Here is a 20,082-nt window from a genome sequence, read left to right on the forward strand (position 1 = left end):
TCCATGGATCCCTCAGAAGATGTAACATTTTTGCAAATGCATTATACTTCAGATCCATTTATCTAATTAAATTTGTTATTCAGATAACCTATAATTTCCATTTAAGATTTTCTTCACAATCCTTCTATAACTTCCACAAACTTTTCTGCAACTTTCACAAACCTTCTTATCCATCCAAAAAAAAACAGCTTTATAACTCTTTTTCCTTCAAAATGCATCTCTATGCCTCATGCCTTCAATTATCAAAACTATACAATTTCTATCTAATTAGTTAGTATTCTTAACTTTCAGAAACCTTAATTTTCAGGTGAGAAGGAAATAATTAACATTCCTCAGATTAGCAATACATTCAGATTCTTGAGAAATATATTTCAAATCAAGTATGTTACACATTAATTAGCAGATTCAAATCCATCCTCTAGATTCTCTGCGATAAGAAGTCAAAAGTAGACAAACCCAGATTGATATTTCAGCATCCTGTTATTTTAAAATACCTAGATATTTAATAATTTTTACTATTTAACCCAGCAGAACTCCAGAAGTTTAAGTTACCAAAGACTTTACTATTTTTTTTCCCCCTTACAAAAGTGGGAGTGGCCCCCCTGTCTGAGGGCATTTCTGCAGCTCCAGCCCTTCTAGGAGAAAAACTTACACCATCCACGAAAACAAACTCAAAATGGATAAAGGACTTAAACATAAGACATGAAACCATAAAAATACTAGAGGAATCCACAGGCAGCAAAATCTCAGACATATGCCGAAGCAATTTCTTCACTGATACCGTTCCTAGGGCAAAGGAAACTAAAGAGAAAATAAACAAATGGGACTACATCAAAATAAAAAGCTTCTGCACAGCAAAAAAACCCCCATCAACAAAACAACAGGAAAGCCCACTGCATGGGAGAACATATTTGCCAATGTTATCACCGATAAGGGTTTGATCTCCAACATTTATAGGGAACTCATACAATTAAACAAAAGGGAGATAAACAACCCGATCAAAAAATGGAATAGATCTAAATAGATACTTTTCAAAAGATGACATACATAAGGCTGAGAGACATATGAAAACATGCTCAAAGTCACTAATCATCCGAGAAATGCAAATCAAAACAACAATGAGGTACCATCTCACACCTGTCAGAATGGCTATCATCAACAAATCAACAAACGACAAGTGCTGGCGAGGATGCAGAGAAAAAGGAAGCCTTGTGCACTGCTGGTGGGAATGCAGACTAGTGCAGCCACTGTGGAGAACAGTATGGAGTTTCCTCAAAAAACTAAAAATGGAACTCCCATTTGACTCAGTGATCCCACTTCTAGGAATATATCCCAAGAAACCAGAAACACCGATCAGAAAGGATATATGCACCCCTATGTTCATAGCAGCACAATTCACCATAGCTAAGATTTGGAAACAGCCTAAGTGCCCATCAGCAGATGAGTGGATTAAAAAATTGTGGTACATCTACACAATGGAATACTACACTGCTGTAAAAAAGAAGGAAATCTTACCATTTGCAACAGCATGGATGGAACTGGAGAGCATTATGCTAAGTGAAATAAGCCAGTCAGAGAAAGATAAATATCACATGATCTCATTCATTTATGAAATATAATGAACAACATAAACTGATGACCAAAAACAGATCCAGAGACAGAGAAGCATCGATTAGACTGTCAAACCTCAGAGGGAAGGTAGAGGAGGCTGGGGATAAGGGGGAGAGATCAACCAAAGGACTTATATGGATGCATATAAGCCTAACCAGTGGACACGGACAACAGGGGGGTGAGGACATGAGTGGGGGGGTGGGGGGCAATGGGGGGCATAAGGACACATGTGTAATAGCTTAATCAATAAATAAATTAATAAAAAAAAAAGAAAAAAAATTGAGGGGTTTAGAAGGTTTATTTCCCATATTTTTCTTTCTGAATAGACTGTAACAACATGAAATCTTGCATATAAGAAGAGTTCTTATCCTATTGCAAAACAGAAACAGAAACAAACCCTAAAGTAAATAAATGAGTACTTTTCAAAAGGAAGGACTGGTACATTAGCTTTAGACTCTTATCACACACTAACCCAGCACAGCAAATGACCTTTGGTCTGAATAGCGCAAAGACAAACAACAGAGACAGAGGATTCCCTATGTGCATAAAACTTCTGCGAGAAGCAAATTAAGTCCCCAAAAGATAAAAAAAAAGCATGCAAAGAACATCTGTAACCAAAGTTACATTACAGACAGATAAGAACTCTCACTAGCTAAGCATTACGGGTGGCTGATGCCTTGAGAGGGAGAGCAGGGAAGGTCCCCAAGATTAAGGTTTCTGGGAAGGTCCTGCAATCCCTGCCACGAGTTCAGCCTGCCACAAGCAGCTGGGATATGCCTGCATCTTTAAACAAATTAAACCAAACAACAAAGAGACACAGCATAACCATCAACAGAGACACTCTCATGTACAATATTTATAAGTGTGCAAAACAGACAGATAACCACTTGTGGTGTACCTGCACAGCCAGACAGAATACCAGACAGAAGTCCTGCACCACACAGGGCCGTGTCTCGACCCTCAGTTGATCAGGCTTGGGTGTGGACAGGCAAGAACTGTGAGGGGCTGCTTGCAACCAAGAGCTGATCAGGCTCACACCAGACAAGAGACAACAGGTACCCCTCGTTACAGAGTTATAGAACATTCAATTCAACTTAGGTGTTAGGTGAGATGACAGGGATTGCTGAGGCTGCGGCTGAGACTGCAAACAGGAAAGTTCTTGGCAGCATTGCAAATAAAAGATTCCAGGCCTCAGCCCCGGGAACCCCCAGTCCAGGCAGCAAGTGGGATCCCTGGTACTCACCCCAGAAGACTCTCTGCTAGTGGTCCCACCAGAGTAGCCAGAATATGTAACCAGACAACCAATGGGTCTGGGCTGCCTGTCACAACTTGAGCCAATTGAGCAGAGTCAGGGTTGAATTCTCTATGAGTGTTTATTCCAATACTTCCAGCAGTATGGGAGAGCAGCAGGTCATCCACAAAAATCTTCTCTGCCCCTCCCCACAAGCCAGCTGCTTATATTGGGTAGAGGGACAAAGATTACATAGGAAGGTAGGAATTACAAGCATGGGAAAGTAGGCAAGGCATAATGGTTGCAGGCAATGTGGGCTGGGGGTTGCAGAGGGCAGGTGCCTCCGGGTACCTCCAGGACCAGATTACAGGCCATAGGGGCTTGTGGTTGCAAAGGGCAGATGCCTCTGGGACCAGATTGTCTCAGCAACAAGGTTGTTAATCTACACAGTTCTCAGAAAAGGAGGATGGACTGCATTCCTATGTTAGCGCCCATGTCCCAGGGCATACAACTCTCAGCCAGTTAGAATGTGCTTTCTCCAATCAGAACAGAACACTCAGGTTAACAGAGCATGATTAATATGCCTTATAATTATAGCTAGTCCCCAATATTCTATTTCTGCCTCTACCAAATTCTCTCTAATGGCGTGCCACTTTCATTGAATCAATTGATCAGGCCTTTCTCTCCGCACTTGCCACCCTTCTGGCCTATTGCCCAAATATTAGCTGAACTTCTGGCTCTCTTAGTTTCTCCTACATCTGCAATAGCCTGGGCCACTTGGTTTACCGGCAGTCTAACAAGGGGGTTCAGGACCAACACCAGAGGTCCATACCACTGATTGGGGGGAAGACTGTAGTATAGTATGCTAAGGTAAATAGCTCGTTGTCAGACCCCCCAGAAATGCTGCACCTAAATAGCATTCCTTATTTCTAGCTCTCTAATCAATTCCTGAAGTGCTTCTATGGTCTACCATCGGGGTGGGGAGGAGGGCAGGTCGCCCCATTTAGCCAAGCTCCCCGGCATGCACCCAGAGATTTCTGCCCCTGTCAGGAGGATGCCTTTGGCACATGAGACCCACAAGCACAGCATCCAGACTCCTTTCTGCCTATATCTGTTCCCTAACCCTCCTAACTCAGCCGAGGTGTATTCCCTCACAGAAGTAAACTGATACCTCTCCCAGGGAGACCCCCCAAGTTCACTCCCTGTGGCCACGGTTGCTCTGTCTTAAACTTGGTAATCAGTCTTGGTCGTGCTTGTAAGTCTGGTATCTCTGTCATGTCCCCCTCTTCTTCCTCCTCTGAGAGAAAGAGAGGGTTGAATCCTCCATGGGGTCCCACATCTTGGGGTCCCAATTTGCCCTGACCAGGACCATTCGGACCTGGCTGCACAGCACCCAGTTCCCTTTCGCACCCCTACAGGCTAAGGTTTCTACCTTCTTGTCACTGTCACGAAGGCGTGTCGAGAGCCCTTCAGCAGTAGCCAGGCGGGCTTCCCTTTCAACTAGAAGTCCCCTTCTAAATGACGATTCCTAGCGGCCAGTGCTCATGCCTCTTCCCAAGAGAACCCCCGGGCACAAACATGGGGCCCCAGCTACCAAGGCCACTGTGGCCTTAACATCTTTCTTTTCCTTACCTATCTTCAGCCTCCCCCATCACTCTGCTAATCCGGCAGGTGTCTTCAGGCCGTTCCTATATTCACGCAGTGGCCCCCAAGCCTTCAATGCTTGTGCCAACTAGCCCAAAGCATGAGAACTCGGCCATCCTGGGATTTCCCCCAGCAGAGCCTGTTCTTCCCCCGACACTCCCTGGCTTTTGTGGGTTCTTTGGAACCCTGCTCACAGCAGCAATTGTTGGGGGAAAGCCCCCAAAGTCTAAATTCAGGATCAGTTCTAAGGAACTGACATGCAGCCTTATTCAAAGTCATAAGAGTTTTAATTGGAGAAACGTAAATACACAGGCAAACAGCTGCCTGCTCCCAGTAGTGTCCAGTGGGAAGAATCTGCCCCCTCCCAGGACAGGGCCTCTTTTTTACAAAAGAGGGATTAGAGTAAACACATATGGTAGGTAGTCACGTAGATCACTACAAAGAACAATGCATTTCTAAGTAAACAGATAACATCAGGCAGTTTTCCACATTCTACAAATTCATTAGCCTCCTTCCTAGGGCCTGACATTTACGCTTGGGCCGCATCTGGCTTTCTGGGTAGTTAGTCAGACCTGAGGCTGCAGAGAGGTAAACAGAGAGTCCAACATTTCCCAGCCTTTACTGCTGGGGCCATATTAAATCTCTAAAGTGAGTTCCCCTACAAGTGCATTGGAAATAACAAAGCATTAATGACTCGACAGTATCATCATTACATATGTAATTTCAGTTCACATAATGGTCTGGATCATTAATCAATATTCAGATATTATTATAAGCATATTTACTATGACAGAAAGAAAGGATGCAAGGAAAATAAAGAAAATAATAAGCCTTACAATAAAGCAATGGTGTGCACCGGACTCTGAAAGACCAATTAATTTAAGCAATCAAACCAGCCTTTGTCATCAGGAATAGTGAGCAAACATCTGAATAGATCTTATGCTTTCAATGTGTACAACAGGCGGCCACTGATGCATTACAGGAGAGACAGTATTTATCAGCCCAAAGTGCAAAGAGCTGATAACGAAACAAGACAAAACGAAGTGATTTTTCCCTGAGAGTGTAATTTGGTCTATTCCCAACTTGTTCAAATTCACTCTCTAACAAGATGCCTTTCGGGCCTCTACTGTCTATAGTTAATGTTACTATTTTGACCAACATGATACTTATTTTACACAATATTCAGAGCTTCTCATACATAGTCTTGCATTGGCTGTATCCCACTTTCATACTCCAGAATAGATCAAGGGTCAGCAAAGTTTTGCGGTAAAGGGTCAAACAGTAAATTTTTTGGGTTTTGCAGGCCATTCAATCTCTGTCACAACCACTCAACTGCCCCTGTAGTGTGAAATTAACCACAAATGAATGAACAGTAAATGCCTGAGCTTCCTAAGTCTGCTGTACCAAAGTACCATAAACTGTGAGGCTTACAACAACAGAACTTGATTATCTCACAGTTCTGGAAGCTAGAAGCCCAAAATCAAGGTGTTGCCAGAGCTATGCTCCCGTTGAAATCTGTAGGGGAGAATTTGTCCTTGCCTTTTCTACCTTCCGGTGCTTGCTGACCATTGATAGTATTCCTTGGCTTGTAGATCCATCACTTCAATTTCTGCCTCTGTGGTCACATGGCAATCTTCTCCCTGTGTATTTTTCCTATTCTTCAAAAGATACTAGTCGTATGAATTAGGGCCCACTCTAATGACTTCATAGTAATTGTTTACATCTGCAAAAACCCCATTTCCAAATATGGCTACATTCACTGATACAGGGATTAGGATTTTAACATATCTCTTTGGGGGGACACAATTCAACCCACAGCATTCATATACTCATTTTGCTCCTTACCTGAGTTGAGTTTCTTGTACTCATTTTATTTTATTATTTATTACTTTTTCTTTATTAAGGTATTACATCTGTGTCCTTATCCCCCCTTGTCTCTCCACCCCCGCTCATGCCCTCACCACCCTGGTATCTGTGTCCATTGGTTATGCTTATATGCATACGTACAAGTCCTTTGGTTGATCTCATTTTAATCACTCACTTCCATTCAGCCTCCATTATCTTGCTTATGTAGCAATTTGTTGTTTTACTTTGGCAAACCACACCTGGGTTAAACCCAACTTTCTGTCAACTCCAGGTTTACATCTACACTGTTTTAAATAATTGGAGAACAACTCACTAGCATGCCCTCCAGGATTCTTTTGAACTTATGACCACTAGCCTCACTGGCCCCTTACAGGCATTGTTACACCTAATACCTTTCAACAACCCAATCATTTCCCTCTCTCCCGAGTGACTTCTACAACTTTCAACATTTCTTCCCCAACTCTCATTACCAGCTGATGACTTTGCTAGGGAATTCAATGATGAAATAGAAAAAAATCAGGAGACAAATATCACAATTTGCCATCACCACATTTACTACCCACGTATATGTATATTCTTATTGTCTGTTTTCAAATAGAGAAGGGAAAACAGTAGTTTTTTGCCTGCCACTCCACCACAACTGTTTTTATCAGACTTTTACATGATTAAATCTAATGATTAATTTCCAGACCTCAGTTTAATTGCTCTATTAGCAGAAATGAAGGACATTGATTGTGTCCTTCTCTTTGGCCCATTTTCTTCATTCATTTTCAGAACTCCACATTCCCTTAGTTTTCCTCCTGCCTCAGTGGTCATTTTCCCTTAGTCTTCATTGCTGGAATCCCCCACAGTTCAGTCCTTGGAATCTTCTCTTTGCTCTATTTACACTTACTCCCTTAGTGACCTCAGCCAGTCTTAAAATATCATCTACAAGATGAATGAGGTTAAGAAAAACTTTGTAGTCTGAAATTTGAGTTAGGCATTTTCCATCTGAATTATACATGTCCTAGTGCTCCGCACTGAAAAGATCTAGAAACAATGCCCAACCAAGTGCTGTACCAATAAGTACAACTAGCACTGAAACAGCATTAAAAAAGGAACGATGGCGTCTTCATATGTGACTGTTACCAGTTGAAGGGATATAAGATAAGCCTGGAATATTTTGTCATGTGAAGAAGCAATGAGATTGTGAAGTCCAGATTGTGCCCAAAAGACTTAGGAGACAGCTTGAATAAGATCCTAAGAGTCAAATATAAGAAAGTTTGACTATCAATAAGAATAACTATAACAGTTGAAATATATAGAATAAATTCATGAATTCGTATAATAACAGTACAAAAAATCATATGGTTAACTTCAGATGTTTCTAAGGTACCACTTCAATACATTTAAAACTGGTATTTACAGGAAAAAGTTATGCATTTATCCTGCCTTTCCTATTCATTATGTTCATTAGAATTATTAAAGCATGAAGACAAATTTCTCTCTAAAGTTGTTTAAACACTCAGAAGAAAAATAATTCTGAGTCTGTTCAACCAAATATCTCATGTATTGGACACCCATAAACTAACTTTGGAGAATAAACTACAGCATAGTCCTAAGAAACAAACAAAAGGAAAATGTGATTTCTACCCCAAGTTCCCAAGGAGTTAATTTTTCAAATATATTGATTTCCCTAATGTCTATGAGGCAAAATCCCAACTCTGGAGCCTGGGATATTCAAAGCTCCCATCACTCTAGCCCCAAACTATCCCTCCACATATGACCATGGGAATAGAAGCTCTCAGGAGTCCTTGGAAATTGTAAGAAGGCCAATGATTGTCACACCATTATAGGTTGGGCACAACCACTGTATTTGGATATGAGAGGAAAGCATGCCTTCAAAAGGCTAGATGGATGACTTGTGTTGTACAAAGAGCTACATCAAACATGATACCACAGAATTATATTTATATTATACATCTATTCACATCATAAATCCACATCCATCATTTGTGACACAAGTCTAATAATCTTGAGTATATTTTTACTGTAATATTAATATATTGAGAAAACCAGGAGGCACTTCCAGTAAATCTGGCAAAAAAGGAGCATCATTATAGTTTCTAAGCTAAAAATTAATAAAAATAAATACAATTTACCTAATAATTTTTCTGTACAGATTCTACTTTTTACAAAACATGTATCAGCCATTAACTATGTCACTTAACCAACAGTATTTATAATAGGGTGATACAAAGTATTGCTACATATATTAAGTGCAAGAGACAGTTGAGAAGACAGATTTATTTTTTAATTGCAAAATGATTACTTAAGTTCAATGCCTCACTCTTAGGTTTTTAAACGTTGATAAATTTGGAAAGTTATTAATAAACATATTCAGTTGTTAAAAGTCATGAGAATCACATTCTCATGTACAAATGACATCCCCTACACTCTTACTTTGGTTGGTGGTTATTTGAAAATATTGCTTTTTAGGAATACTAAATTAAGTTAATACTCTCTGGTTTGTAAATATCCTACAAATTCAAATATTTGAGACATGCTAATTTCAACTTTCCAATGACAGTTTTATGCCTGGAAGAGGTAACCACTGGTCAGAACAATATGCCTCCTCAGGAATCAACATATTTTAACACCAAAAACTGAGTCAAAGTAAGCAAATCAATCCAAACAAAAACAACTCTGGATTGAAATGGAAATTCTTTCGGTTGCATATCCTAATGTCATTATAGAAAGCCATGGAGAATCTAATTTTCATCATTTTGCATTGACACTTTCAGAATATTTATAAAAGCACCAATTTTCATTTTGTAATTTGCATGATAAAAATCTCTAGGAAGAAATAGCAGGGGATGATGGGTTCAGTGATATTCATTTGCAGTGCTTGTCAACTAATAAATTGTCCTGTTGAAACAAAAATGCTATGAGTTCTGTGAGAATATACCAAGAAATGAGCTACACTAAAAAATGAAAACAAACAAACACACACCAGTTAAGCATACATAACATGATAATAATCCCATGCAAATATTTTACAGAGTATTAAAAATAGTGATCTTTAATGAACAAATATATACTAAAGTTTAAGCCACTTCAATTCCACTAACAGGTAATATATAGATATGTTAGGGCTATTATTTAAAGATAGTAAGACTACAGTACTGGATTATGCTTATAATAGCCAAAGCAAAGTATCTAACAATATGGGTTTAAAATCATAATCAGTTAAATTTTAAAAGAACGGTGATGGCAATTATATCAGCAACAAGTTATATACACAAAGAAAAGATCTTTAAGCAATTACTTTTAATTTCACATTGAGCCATCTGAATAGTTTGTTATTCTAAAGAGTAAAATTACTAATATTTAAAAAAATCCTTCTTTTCAAAAGTATTCAAGCAGCAGTTTCAAAGCTCCAAAGGCTAATTCACATTCTGAAACATGTGTAAGTGCTGATTGTAGTAAATGAAGTCAGGGTTGAAATATGGATCCATTAAGCAAATAAGTCCCTTTACTCCAGAGTAACTAATAACTAAGTAAATTGGTTGTCATAAAATTGAGAGGTGTACTGGGATGATCCTTGAAGTTTTATGTAGTGTTCACTCCCAATCCACAGTTCTGCCTTTTTGTTTTTTATTTTTTCACTTTTTAGTAAGATGGGCTGAACAATAAAACTAGGTGTGCCGAGTTGGAACTTAAGGTAAAAGGCAATCTCCTTATTACAACAGAGGAGAATTTCTAATTATTTTTTTCTTTACTAACTTTGAGTTAGAGAAGTAAAATTGAGGAGAAGCCCTTATTTTCCCCCTATGCCTTTGACTTTATTTTTTTTTTAGAAGACAAGAATTCCCTGACTCCATGCTGTAGTTTCTGTTTCATTGGAAATAGGTATTTCTACTGACACCAAAAATTTAGTTAAAGCATTAAAGCTTTACAAATATTTTTAAGTTCTTTTCTATTTATAAATTTCAAATTCCAACCGACCATTTGATCACTCTTGGCAGATGAATGCAGTGAGTGTGGTTTATTGACTGGTCAGTGTTTCATCTGTGGAAGTCAAGATTAATAAGATTTAACTTTTCTTGGTAATGAAGATAAGTATTTAGGTTTTAAATTGCATTATAATTTAGTAAAATATAACCTCTACCGATATACCATTTATCTTAAAATAAGCTAAAAGATGATTAAGTAGCTGGATAATACATCCTTTTTCCTTAAGGTAACTCAGAACTCTGAGTATAATTTGTACACTTAATCTAATTAAATCATTGGGAGTAAATTTCTCTATCACATTTATTTATTAGACTCTTCGTAAAACATTTTTCTCCCTGAGTTAAAGGTCATTAGAAAAAAAATAAATATTCATCTTTACAGTTTCCTGTTATATAATACTAGTTCTGATTATATCAATATATTTAGCATCTCTATATCATGGAATGTCATTTTGTGGGTTTTGTTTAAGTTGAATAACCAATGAACAGCTTTGGTTAAAAATAAATCAAATGTAAAGATTCTTGAAAGTACATTTGGTGATTGAATATTACTATCTGTGAAGCATTTTTTTATTGCATTATTTGCATGATTAAAAAATGATTTCTTGATATGAAGCCATGAGGAAATCTATCTGAATATGGACATGTTCAGTATTTCTTATCAATAAGAAGGCTTGACTTTTCTGTGTTCCACAGCTCCTCAGTGAAGCAGAAATCCACAGATACCCACACCTGTCAAGGTACTTTACCTTAAAAGTATAATATGGAGAACTTGGATTCTTTTTAGAATGTTAGGCATATGTCAAAAACTAATTTTGTTTTCCACCTATATATCATTTTATATAGTTTATAGTCTTCCCTGTACTCAAGTAATTTATATTGGATCAGTACTTTTAAAGCAAATTAACACCGAGTTCCAACAATAAAACAAATCCTTAATCTTCAGTTTGTATATTCAAACATGTTTAGCAACAAAATGCCCAGTTATTATATTTGTCACCTGCTGTTCGAATGACTTGATAGTCTGAACATAAAGATAAGTTTAGGTAAGGTGAAAGAACCCTTAAGTTAGAAAAAAGCAGCATCATTTTGGCAAATGAAATTGCCTAAAATCCATGGTGCATAACACAGACTGAAAAACATGTTTGTGTTCTTCTCTATGGTTCTCTAGTATGAAACATACACATGCTTATGGAAACTCAATTTAAGTTCTTTAGCTAATGCATGGTTTGTAGCTTCATTTACTCAGTGCTTATAGTTTAAGTAATTCACCCCCAAATTCTCAATAGGAATTTGAATGTTTTCTAGAGGAACAAACTGGTATGAATATAGGACTGGTATTATTTTCCTCTGATTAGATATTCTAAGAGTAATTTAGTTTTGGAATGCTTTTTACATAACCTGGCTAATCTGTCTCCTACTTTAAGGTTTTCATTTTGTTGAACAACTAAGAAAAATGAATGGACAATATCAGCAAGTTCACAGTTTTACCTCATGAAAAAAATCATGAGAGAAATGAATGAACTAGAACAATAGGCATAAAGTATTTTGCTCCTTGTTAGGAGAGAAAGTGAATGAAAGAAACCCAATTTGGTTCAAAGTATGTAGATACTTTAGTTATCAATTATATAGAGTTCAGCTACTAGCACTTAAAATTTGATTGATTTCCCCCCTTAAGCATTACTGATAATCTCTAGAATAAGGAATATCTTGATTTACTCTAGACTATGAAAGTTTACAGAACTCTTTTGTACTTGAGTCTTCTGACAGTTTAAAAGGCAGTTTATTTCTAAAATGGCATATAAACTAGATAAGGCATTAAGTAGAAATCAGGGTTAGGTTAGAAGAAAAGGATGATAAGACTCTTATTGTGGTTTTCATTATTATTTTAGAAATATTGAAAATGGGGACAGTAGAGATCCCCATACTGACACAGAAGCACCAAAAAGACCTTCCAACGTAGAATAGATAATAATTTTTTGATTATTCGCTTCTCATTAGGCAAAAATTGTTCATCACACAAATAGTTCACATTTGTAAAGCAGTTATTTCAAACTTTAAACTTTATTTACAATGATAATTTTCATATCTTTATTACTTAGAAAATAATTTATGTTTTTCCATCATTTAAACAAAGTATAGGCCTGAGACTCATGCCTTTTGCACAGCTTTTACCTTCAAGGAAAGTTCTCTGGGAAAGTGACAGGGACATCAGGAAATCGTGAACCAAGAGAGGCAGGGGACACGAGGAAATCGCAATACATACATGTAATATGAACAGTCTACATGACATGCAACCCCTTTTCTTCAGTTTTACTGGGATTGCAATGATTGGAACTTGTTCTGAATTCCATCAAAATGGACTGGACAAAATTGGCTATTCTGTTTTTATAAAGTGGATATTTTCTTAAACATAATATGAAGAAATTACCTTGTCAGATGAAGACCACTAGATATATCCCTGTACAGGGCTACTGTCTTCATCTTCTGCTGAGAACAAAACCAGGTGTGATATAAATGAGAAAAAAAATTACACTTGAAAAAACACCTAAAAGTGGTGTTTTCACCAAAGAAACTATTTTAAAAGTTGGCTTAGATGGCTGGAAAGACATCGATATCACTCGTATTACACCTGGTCTTTTCCTCCATGGAGAACCACCACTAGCATCAAGGTCGTCAGTTCCAACCTTTTCTACCATTGGTTTCATGGCTGCCTATACAGTTCTCTTTTCCCCTAAATGGGTCAGAAATTCCTTCCTTTGAAAGACCTGAGTTTATCTAATGGCACCTATAAATAGACTCCTATAAAAATGTAACAAATTGCAACAAATACACTTCAAGGAATGAATCCCCGCAGTTGGAAGTGAACACAGTAATATTGCTGTCATCAAGGAGGGGGGAGAACTTCGCGAGCAGAAATGACTTTCTATGTCCCTAGGCATCCTTGGGGATGTACCGGGTGTGTATGAAAGGGACACATACTTGATGAATCTCTGTTCCTTCATTTCAATTGACTTCCTGCTTTAATATCTGGAGAATTTATTTTTGAAGGAAAATGATCAGTCTGCTTAGACTGATAAACACGACTCTGGAATGAAGGGGTTCCAACTGCTTTGGCCATGATTCCTTCATGTGCTTTAAAACAAAACAAACAAAACAGGCCGTTCACTGAGGCCTGTACTCTGGCCTTTGCTTGGGGTCAAGCCGCTTGGACGAAGCTGCTCCTATAAGGTTACAGACTCACATCTGTTCTCCTGCCATTCTACTTGCTCCACACCTAGATCTTTCCTGGACTTATATTTATTTTAGAAAGTATGGCATTTGGAGAAGGGGGAAAAGATCAGTTTGGTGAAGGAACTAGACTTAAGCGGTATGTGAGCCTAAATCCTTCTTTTTCCTTTCTCTTATTAGCAAGGGAAGAATAGTTAAGTTCATTGGGGGAAATGTACTGGCTCAAAATAACTTTTGCAAACATAAAGGCACGTAGGCAATACTAAGAAAATGGAAAACTCAGTAAGTCCTAAATAATGAAGACAAAAAAAAAAAAAAAGCAAATATCCTCATTATTTAGAGTCGGCAACAATTTCATCCTTTCAATATTTTCATACTAATTTCATCCTTTCAATATTTTCATACTTATTGGGAAATCTGCCTTGAAACCATGTTATTTTTTATTGTATTATCTTTGCCTTGTTTGACAAATGTCATGAATTACTGTAAAATTGCTTTGGAAGGGAAAGATAATCATTTATGAGAAACAAAGGCATGTTTAATGTAAACGCTCTTTCCTATGACTTCAGAGGAAATAAAAAGTAAAAATCACAATCAAGACTTACTTAGGAGCTTTCTTAGATGACGAGCAGGTCTGTCTATCGTACTGAAGGAAGAGTTACACCCAAAAGGTGTTGGGAAGAAATGGGCACCAATGATAAGCATTCGGTGTTGTTTAAAAAGTCTTTCCCTTGGGAGTCATGGACCCAAACGCTACCCAAAAGTTAGCAAAAGTTACTGGTGAAAAAACATTCTTGCAGCATCCTCATTTAATTGGCACAAAATAACTGTATCAGATGATCATTTATATTAGAGTAGGTAGAAGAGCGGCTGTCCAAAGACCTCCACGCAAATAAATCATCACTCTTACTGGGCTTGGAGATAGCTTCAATGTATAAAAATGGTGATTAAAATGTAACTTTATAAAAATGTTTCATTTTCCCTTTTGTTTTTTAAAAAAAGTTTACTATCTACAGAAACAAAAAAATCTTTATATTTACATCAAGATAACTATTCATGACAAATATAATAATATGAAATAAAATATTGAAAGTGAGTATCAACTTTTTAAATAGAGGTTTGGCTCACAGCATAAACAAGTGTAGATAAACAAATAAACCAAAAAAAAAGACTTTCAATAATAGGCCCAGTCTCCCCAAACCCTTCCATACTCTTCCCTGCCAAAAGAAACGTGACAATGGGCCAGATTGCAGATAGAAGCTACCCCATCACACAGCCTGTGGAATACCAGCACAGGGTGGGTCAGTGGGCCCTTTGCCATCCAAAAGCCAATCTTCAACAGCTGCCGGGAATCGGGCTTTCCCTGTGTCAGCCAATACCAAACCCTAGTTTGAAAGTCTCCCCATTCATCTCTCACATGGTTTCTGTTTGCCTTCCTTTCTTTTTCTGTTTTCTACCAGGCATAGTTTGTAGCAGATTAAGACATGGGGATCACCGTGAAGAGCAATTCCCAGGTCTTCTCTGGAAAACCTTTTAGAATTCTCACCTGATAAAAAGACTGGACTCTAGCTTATTCCTAGGTGTTTACGCATAAAGAATGCCATCCCCTTAATAGTGATTTGATCTTAGGTGAGTGACAAGCATACTCGCAGACAAACAGCCCTGACACATGCATTAGGCTAGTAGATTGGAGAATGCCTCAGTCTTCCACGTTTAAGGCTGGTGATGGAGAGCCTCCAAGCGGTGTTTAGCAGCAGTACCCATCACGTGGCCCTCTCACCCAGCCCGTGAACACCCCTCCCTCTGCAGAGGGACCTTTATTGAAGCTAAATGGAGGAAGGCATTGGGAATGGCTGCCTCTCAAAGACACTCCAGAGCGAACTTCCCTCCATTTGTTCACATGTGTTGAGTCATCTGCTGGTGGAATTCTATAAATTACTAACCACAGAAATCTCTCTTTACAGACACATTAACATCCATACCCACAAACAACCCATCAGTTCTCTAACATACACACACACACACACACACACACACACACACACACGATGTTGGTAGGGTGTACAAGAATTCAAATAATTCTCTGGAACGTTCATCCCTCAGTCCTAAGAGCAAAAGCTTCTTAGTTGTAACCTACATTGGCTGCCCTGTTCCCTGCTAAGCCTCACCATTTCCTTCGTTTTCCTTTATTTTTTCTTTTTACGATTTATTATATCACAGTGACCACTATATATCTTAATATGAATGTTACTAAAACGTGGAGCCAGTACTTCTGGCTTTCAGTGTGTATGTGTGTTGTGTGTGTGTGAATATATTTTACATGTATCTATGTGAGAGCTTATATACACACACACATATATATATATTTCTTCCTTTAAAAAAAAAATCTTTAGAAGCTGGTGTTGCAACGTGAAAGCTTCTCTGAGCAAGAGTTTTTAACCATGTACCTCACTGTAAAAATAAACACATACAATGCGAAGACTCCCCAAATGCAATGGCCATTTGCTCATCTTCTTGTATTTCTACAGTGTTGTGTCTAAGTGTTGTGCTGGCTTGGAAAGAGTCTGTGACAAGTCACTGGGTTTCGAGGCAGAGCTCATTCTATCCACTGTCACTGGTTTGGCTGTGGGGTTAGGGTCTCCTCTTCTCTCAGCTTCCCCTTTTCTTCTTCTTCTTCCCTGATGGCCTGGATGTGTTCTGAGGAGGGCTGTTGGGGAGACTGGTCCGGGGACTGGCTTTCGATTCCCGCCAACCGCTGCTCCTCCTCAATGACTTTCTTCCACATTGTGTGGTTCTGCACGAGGTGCTGGGTTATTTGGCAGCAGATTTTCCTCCTTTTGAAAGTTTTCTTTCCTGAGAAAACACCAAATTAGACTACTTATTTGTGTGCTGAACAGAACAGTTATTCCTTTTCACATGATTTATAGGAATTAAGTACCAAATGGATACAGATATCTATCACTGGACTTGTGTCTGGTAATAATGTCATTTCCAGAATGGGGAGAGAAGAGGGAGATGGCAGTCACCATTACGATAGCATTGAGACAGGACTCTGAATGGCAGTTGATATTTGGGAATGTCAATACAAGGTTCTTTGTATTGGTAGCTTGGTATTGCGCCCACTCCTCCAGACTCTCAAGACTTTTCACCAAAAGATGACTAACATAACTTCTTGCTATGTCTTCCTTTACTTTGTCAACCACTTCAACTCACAAGAGTCCACACAATTGATTTCTTTAGAGAGGGTTTTGATGTTCCTGCTCTGCTTCCTGTGCACTAATACATTAATTTCGAACTCCTCTCAAAGTTTTCCCACAAGCTGACGCAAACACACTTTTGCAGTCTTCCTCCATCCGCAGGCTGGTTTGTTTCTGCACGTACCTGCTCTCTTTTCTGTGTATACACTGAACACTTCTACTTTCTACCTGGTACAGCCCCTCCTTCTGAAATGCTCTTCTCAGTCACTGAAAGTTCATGTCCATTTATTATTTTGAGATCCAGTCACATTCATTGAATTCCTCTTCTAAGTAAAATCTTTCAATCTCTCTCTCTCTTAAACTCTCTTGTCACTCTATATATGCTTCTCATAGTAGATAGTTTTTTTTTAAAATTTCTCATTATCATTATCTCTTTTTCTGGTAACTACATATCCAAAATCATTTAGGGAGAGTGACCCTTTCTTTCAGTTACATAGTTCTGGAAAAGGCGATCAAATTCAACTTCCCCACCCATCTCCGACAACATAGCTATGCCCTAGTGATTGGCCAGTGCACAGGTATGGAACCTAATTCAGGCCTATCAGAGTCCTTCCCTGGGACTTTTACTATTGGTGCAACATGAGCATGAGGTCTGGGAGTCAGGATTGGAGATCTTTTCTTCTCTGCTAATGTATTTGAAATGAAGTTAACATAGAGCAAGACTGAAAGAACAAGTCGCTAGGCAGATGAGTCAGAGATAAGAACAGGAGCAAGTAAGCTCTAATACCAGCCAACATTATGTTTACATGAACCAATAATTTCCCTTTCGTATATATTCATTTGATTAAAGTTTTGTCACTTGTATCAAAAACAATGTCCTAAATCCTCGAAGGCACTTATCTTATTCTCATAGATTCCAGCTCCTTTATCAGACTACAGCCTCTCTGAGGGAGCCTTGTGAAGATCTGCACAGATCTTATACATGGCAAGGCTCAGCAAATATGCATTTTATAAATAAAACAGATTACATTTACTTGTGTCCAAACAATTTAATGTTCTCAATATAGAAGAACTGAAGACAATTTTCATAGAATTGCATGTCTTGATTGAAGAAGTATAATAAAATTAGTTTCAAGGGAAGAAACATAAGATGCTTTAAATAATTTGCCTTGGTGTCATAATTTACTATTTAGGCTTCTAATTCCTTATGTATTTATTCAGCACCTAATCTGTACTGCGTGTGCCACTGTCTGGTGATTCACTGATAGGCGAGATAGATATAATACATGCCAGCATGGAGCTTTCACTCCAGTGAGGATATATAGAGTGAACAAGTCGCTACAATTATATTGAGTTTTATAAAGTCTTTGAAAGGTAGCAGACTCAGAGGGAAATGTCTCACCTGGAGGATTCTGCATGATGATGGTGGCTTGGACTAAGATGGGGGGAATGAAAATGAAGATAGATGAATGTGGGACATATTTGTGAAGCTCAATCAATACGACTTTGGCAACTAATTAGATGTAGGAAATAAGAGGGAGGAATCAAAGACAACCCTAAACTGTCTGGTCGGAGCAGCTTAGTAGAAAGGGATATGATGTCCTGAGAAAGGGAGCATCAGATGAGGAGCAGATTTGAGGGGTATACTGAACATAAAGTGTCGGAGAGACCTACAAGAGGAGGGGCAAAGTAGGCAGCTGACCTTGAGCTGAGAAGAGAGGGCTGTTCTGTTCTAAGCTTCCAGAATATAATGTAACTCTCAGTATTTTCATCTGGGTGACCATTTTAGACTCAGGTGAAGAATTTATAAATTAGGCTAAATCCTACCATTAGTAAGCTTCCCTATGGAAAGAAGCAATTCCCCCCTTTTGTGTGTATATCCACAAAGCTCCAGCCTTTTGTAAGTATTCAATAGAAGTTTAGCAAATGAATCATGTTTTCTCTAGTTTCTGTTCCACAGTTGCAAGTAAATGATGAAGTATTGATAAGTGATAAAAATAGTATAATGATTTGAAAAAGCGGTCCACAGGAAATTCTGATCTTCTTGAGACTATATCAAAGAGTTACCAGTACAAGCTATCACATGTTCAGATATTTGGGTTTCCTTAATGAAGTGGTAATGATTTACAATGTATAATCTGGAAGAAAGAAGAAAAAGAGTAGGAAGGAGAAAAGGAGGAAGAGAAAGAGGAGGAGGAGGAGGAGGAGGAGGAGGAGGAGGGGGAGGGGGAGGAGGAAGAAGAGGAGAAAACAGTAACAATAGCAAAAAAAAAAATATGAAAAAGTCAATTGCTATGAGATGTGCCATAGGAACTAGTTGTCTTGGAGGTCCTACAGCAGAATTTTTGTGGAAGTGCTAATGATTGCTACAATGGTTTTATTTTAATATACCACTGGAATATTTTGTACTTTATAGGACAAGATCAATTTTTAAAACACAGTTCAGAAACAAGACATGAAATAAAAAATAATATTGAATTACTTTTGAACCATATAGACACATAACAAAACTGGTTAAATGGATACAGGCAGTCTTAAGCAAGAATTAAAAAATATATATTTACTTTACTCATTATTTTATTTGTGAAATGGACCCATCAATCAAACCTATATTGACCACCTACTAACTGACAGACAGTTTCCTGGATGCTATGGAAACAATGACCAATTTGCCTCAGAGCTTGTATAATCTATAGGCCAGAAAGCCAAGAAGACAAAAAATGAAATACACATGCTATATTTTATAACAGACATACTCATATGACCAAGATGGCTTTAATGTTCTCCTCAGCTTGAATAAACTTTAGACAAGTTTTTTTCAAGTTTTATAAAATAAATATTCTAAGAAAAGGGAGGTGAGCTTCAAACTGCTAATTCTTTATCTGACCCCTTGTAATCTCTCTCTCTCTCTCTCTCTCTCTCTCTTTTTATATATATACATGAAGAGGTAATATGCTAATTGGTCCTAACGGTATCACAGTCATGACTGCTAAGGAGGAGGCTGCCTGCGTGAGTGTGGCGGGGCATTGCTCCTGGAGACGGGGTGAAGTGGGGAGGCACCCGGAGGAGGCCCGTGACTGGGAGGGCGGGGGCGAGAGCTCGTAGTGCCCCCCTCACCAGTCCTTCGCCACCCACCGCTCGCACTCAGAGCGCCCCGCCACTCCACCTGCCTGAGGAAGGAGCACAGCACAGCAGGCGAGAGGTTTCCAGGCTTTCCTCCAGCGCCATGATGAGGGGGAGCTGCCACGTTGGCAAAAGCGGGGAGGTGCCTGGAGAAGGTGGAACCAGCCTGAGGTGACTCGAGGGA

General features: G+C 38.5%; 1 protein-coding gene across 2 annotated transcripts in view; it reads right to left on the bottom strand.

Annotated features, from left to right (window-relative positions):
- Positions 1–12,001: 12,001 nt before the first annotated feature.
- Positions 12,002–20,082, bottom strand: part of PDE3A (phosphodiesterase 3A) — a 253,482-nt gene continuing 245,401 nt past the window's right edge. Inside the window, exon 16 of one of the 2 annotated variants that reach the window (XM_070410607.1) lies at positions 12,002–16,431. In XM_070410607.1, the coding sequence (XP_070266708.1) occupies positions 16,190–16,431 (242 nt within the window). In that variant the 3' untranslated portion in view covers positions 12,002–16,189. The remainder of the gene's footprint in view (positions 16,432–20,082) is intronic. The other variant, XM_070410608.1, reaches the window with a different exon arrangement.

This window comes from Myotis yumanensis, unplaced genomic scaffold (genome assembly GCF_028538775.1).
Source record: "Myotis yumanensis isolate MYYU_CA2020_CCGP unplaced genomic scaffold, mMyoYum1.0.hap1 SCAF_3, whole genome shotgun sequence".
NCBI lineage: Eukaryota > Metazoa > Chordata > Mammalia > Chiroptera > Vespertilionidae > Myotis > Myotis yumanensis.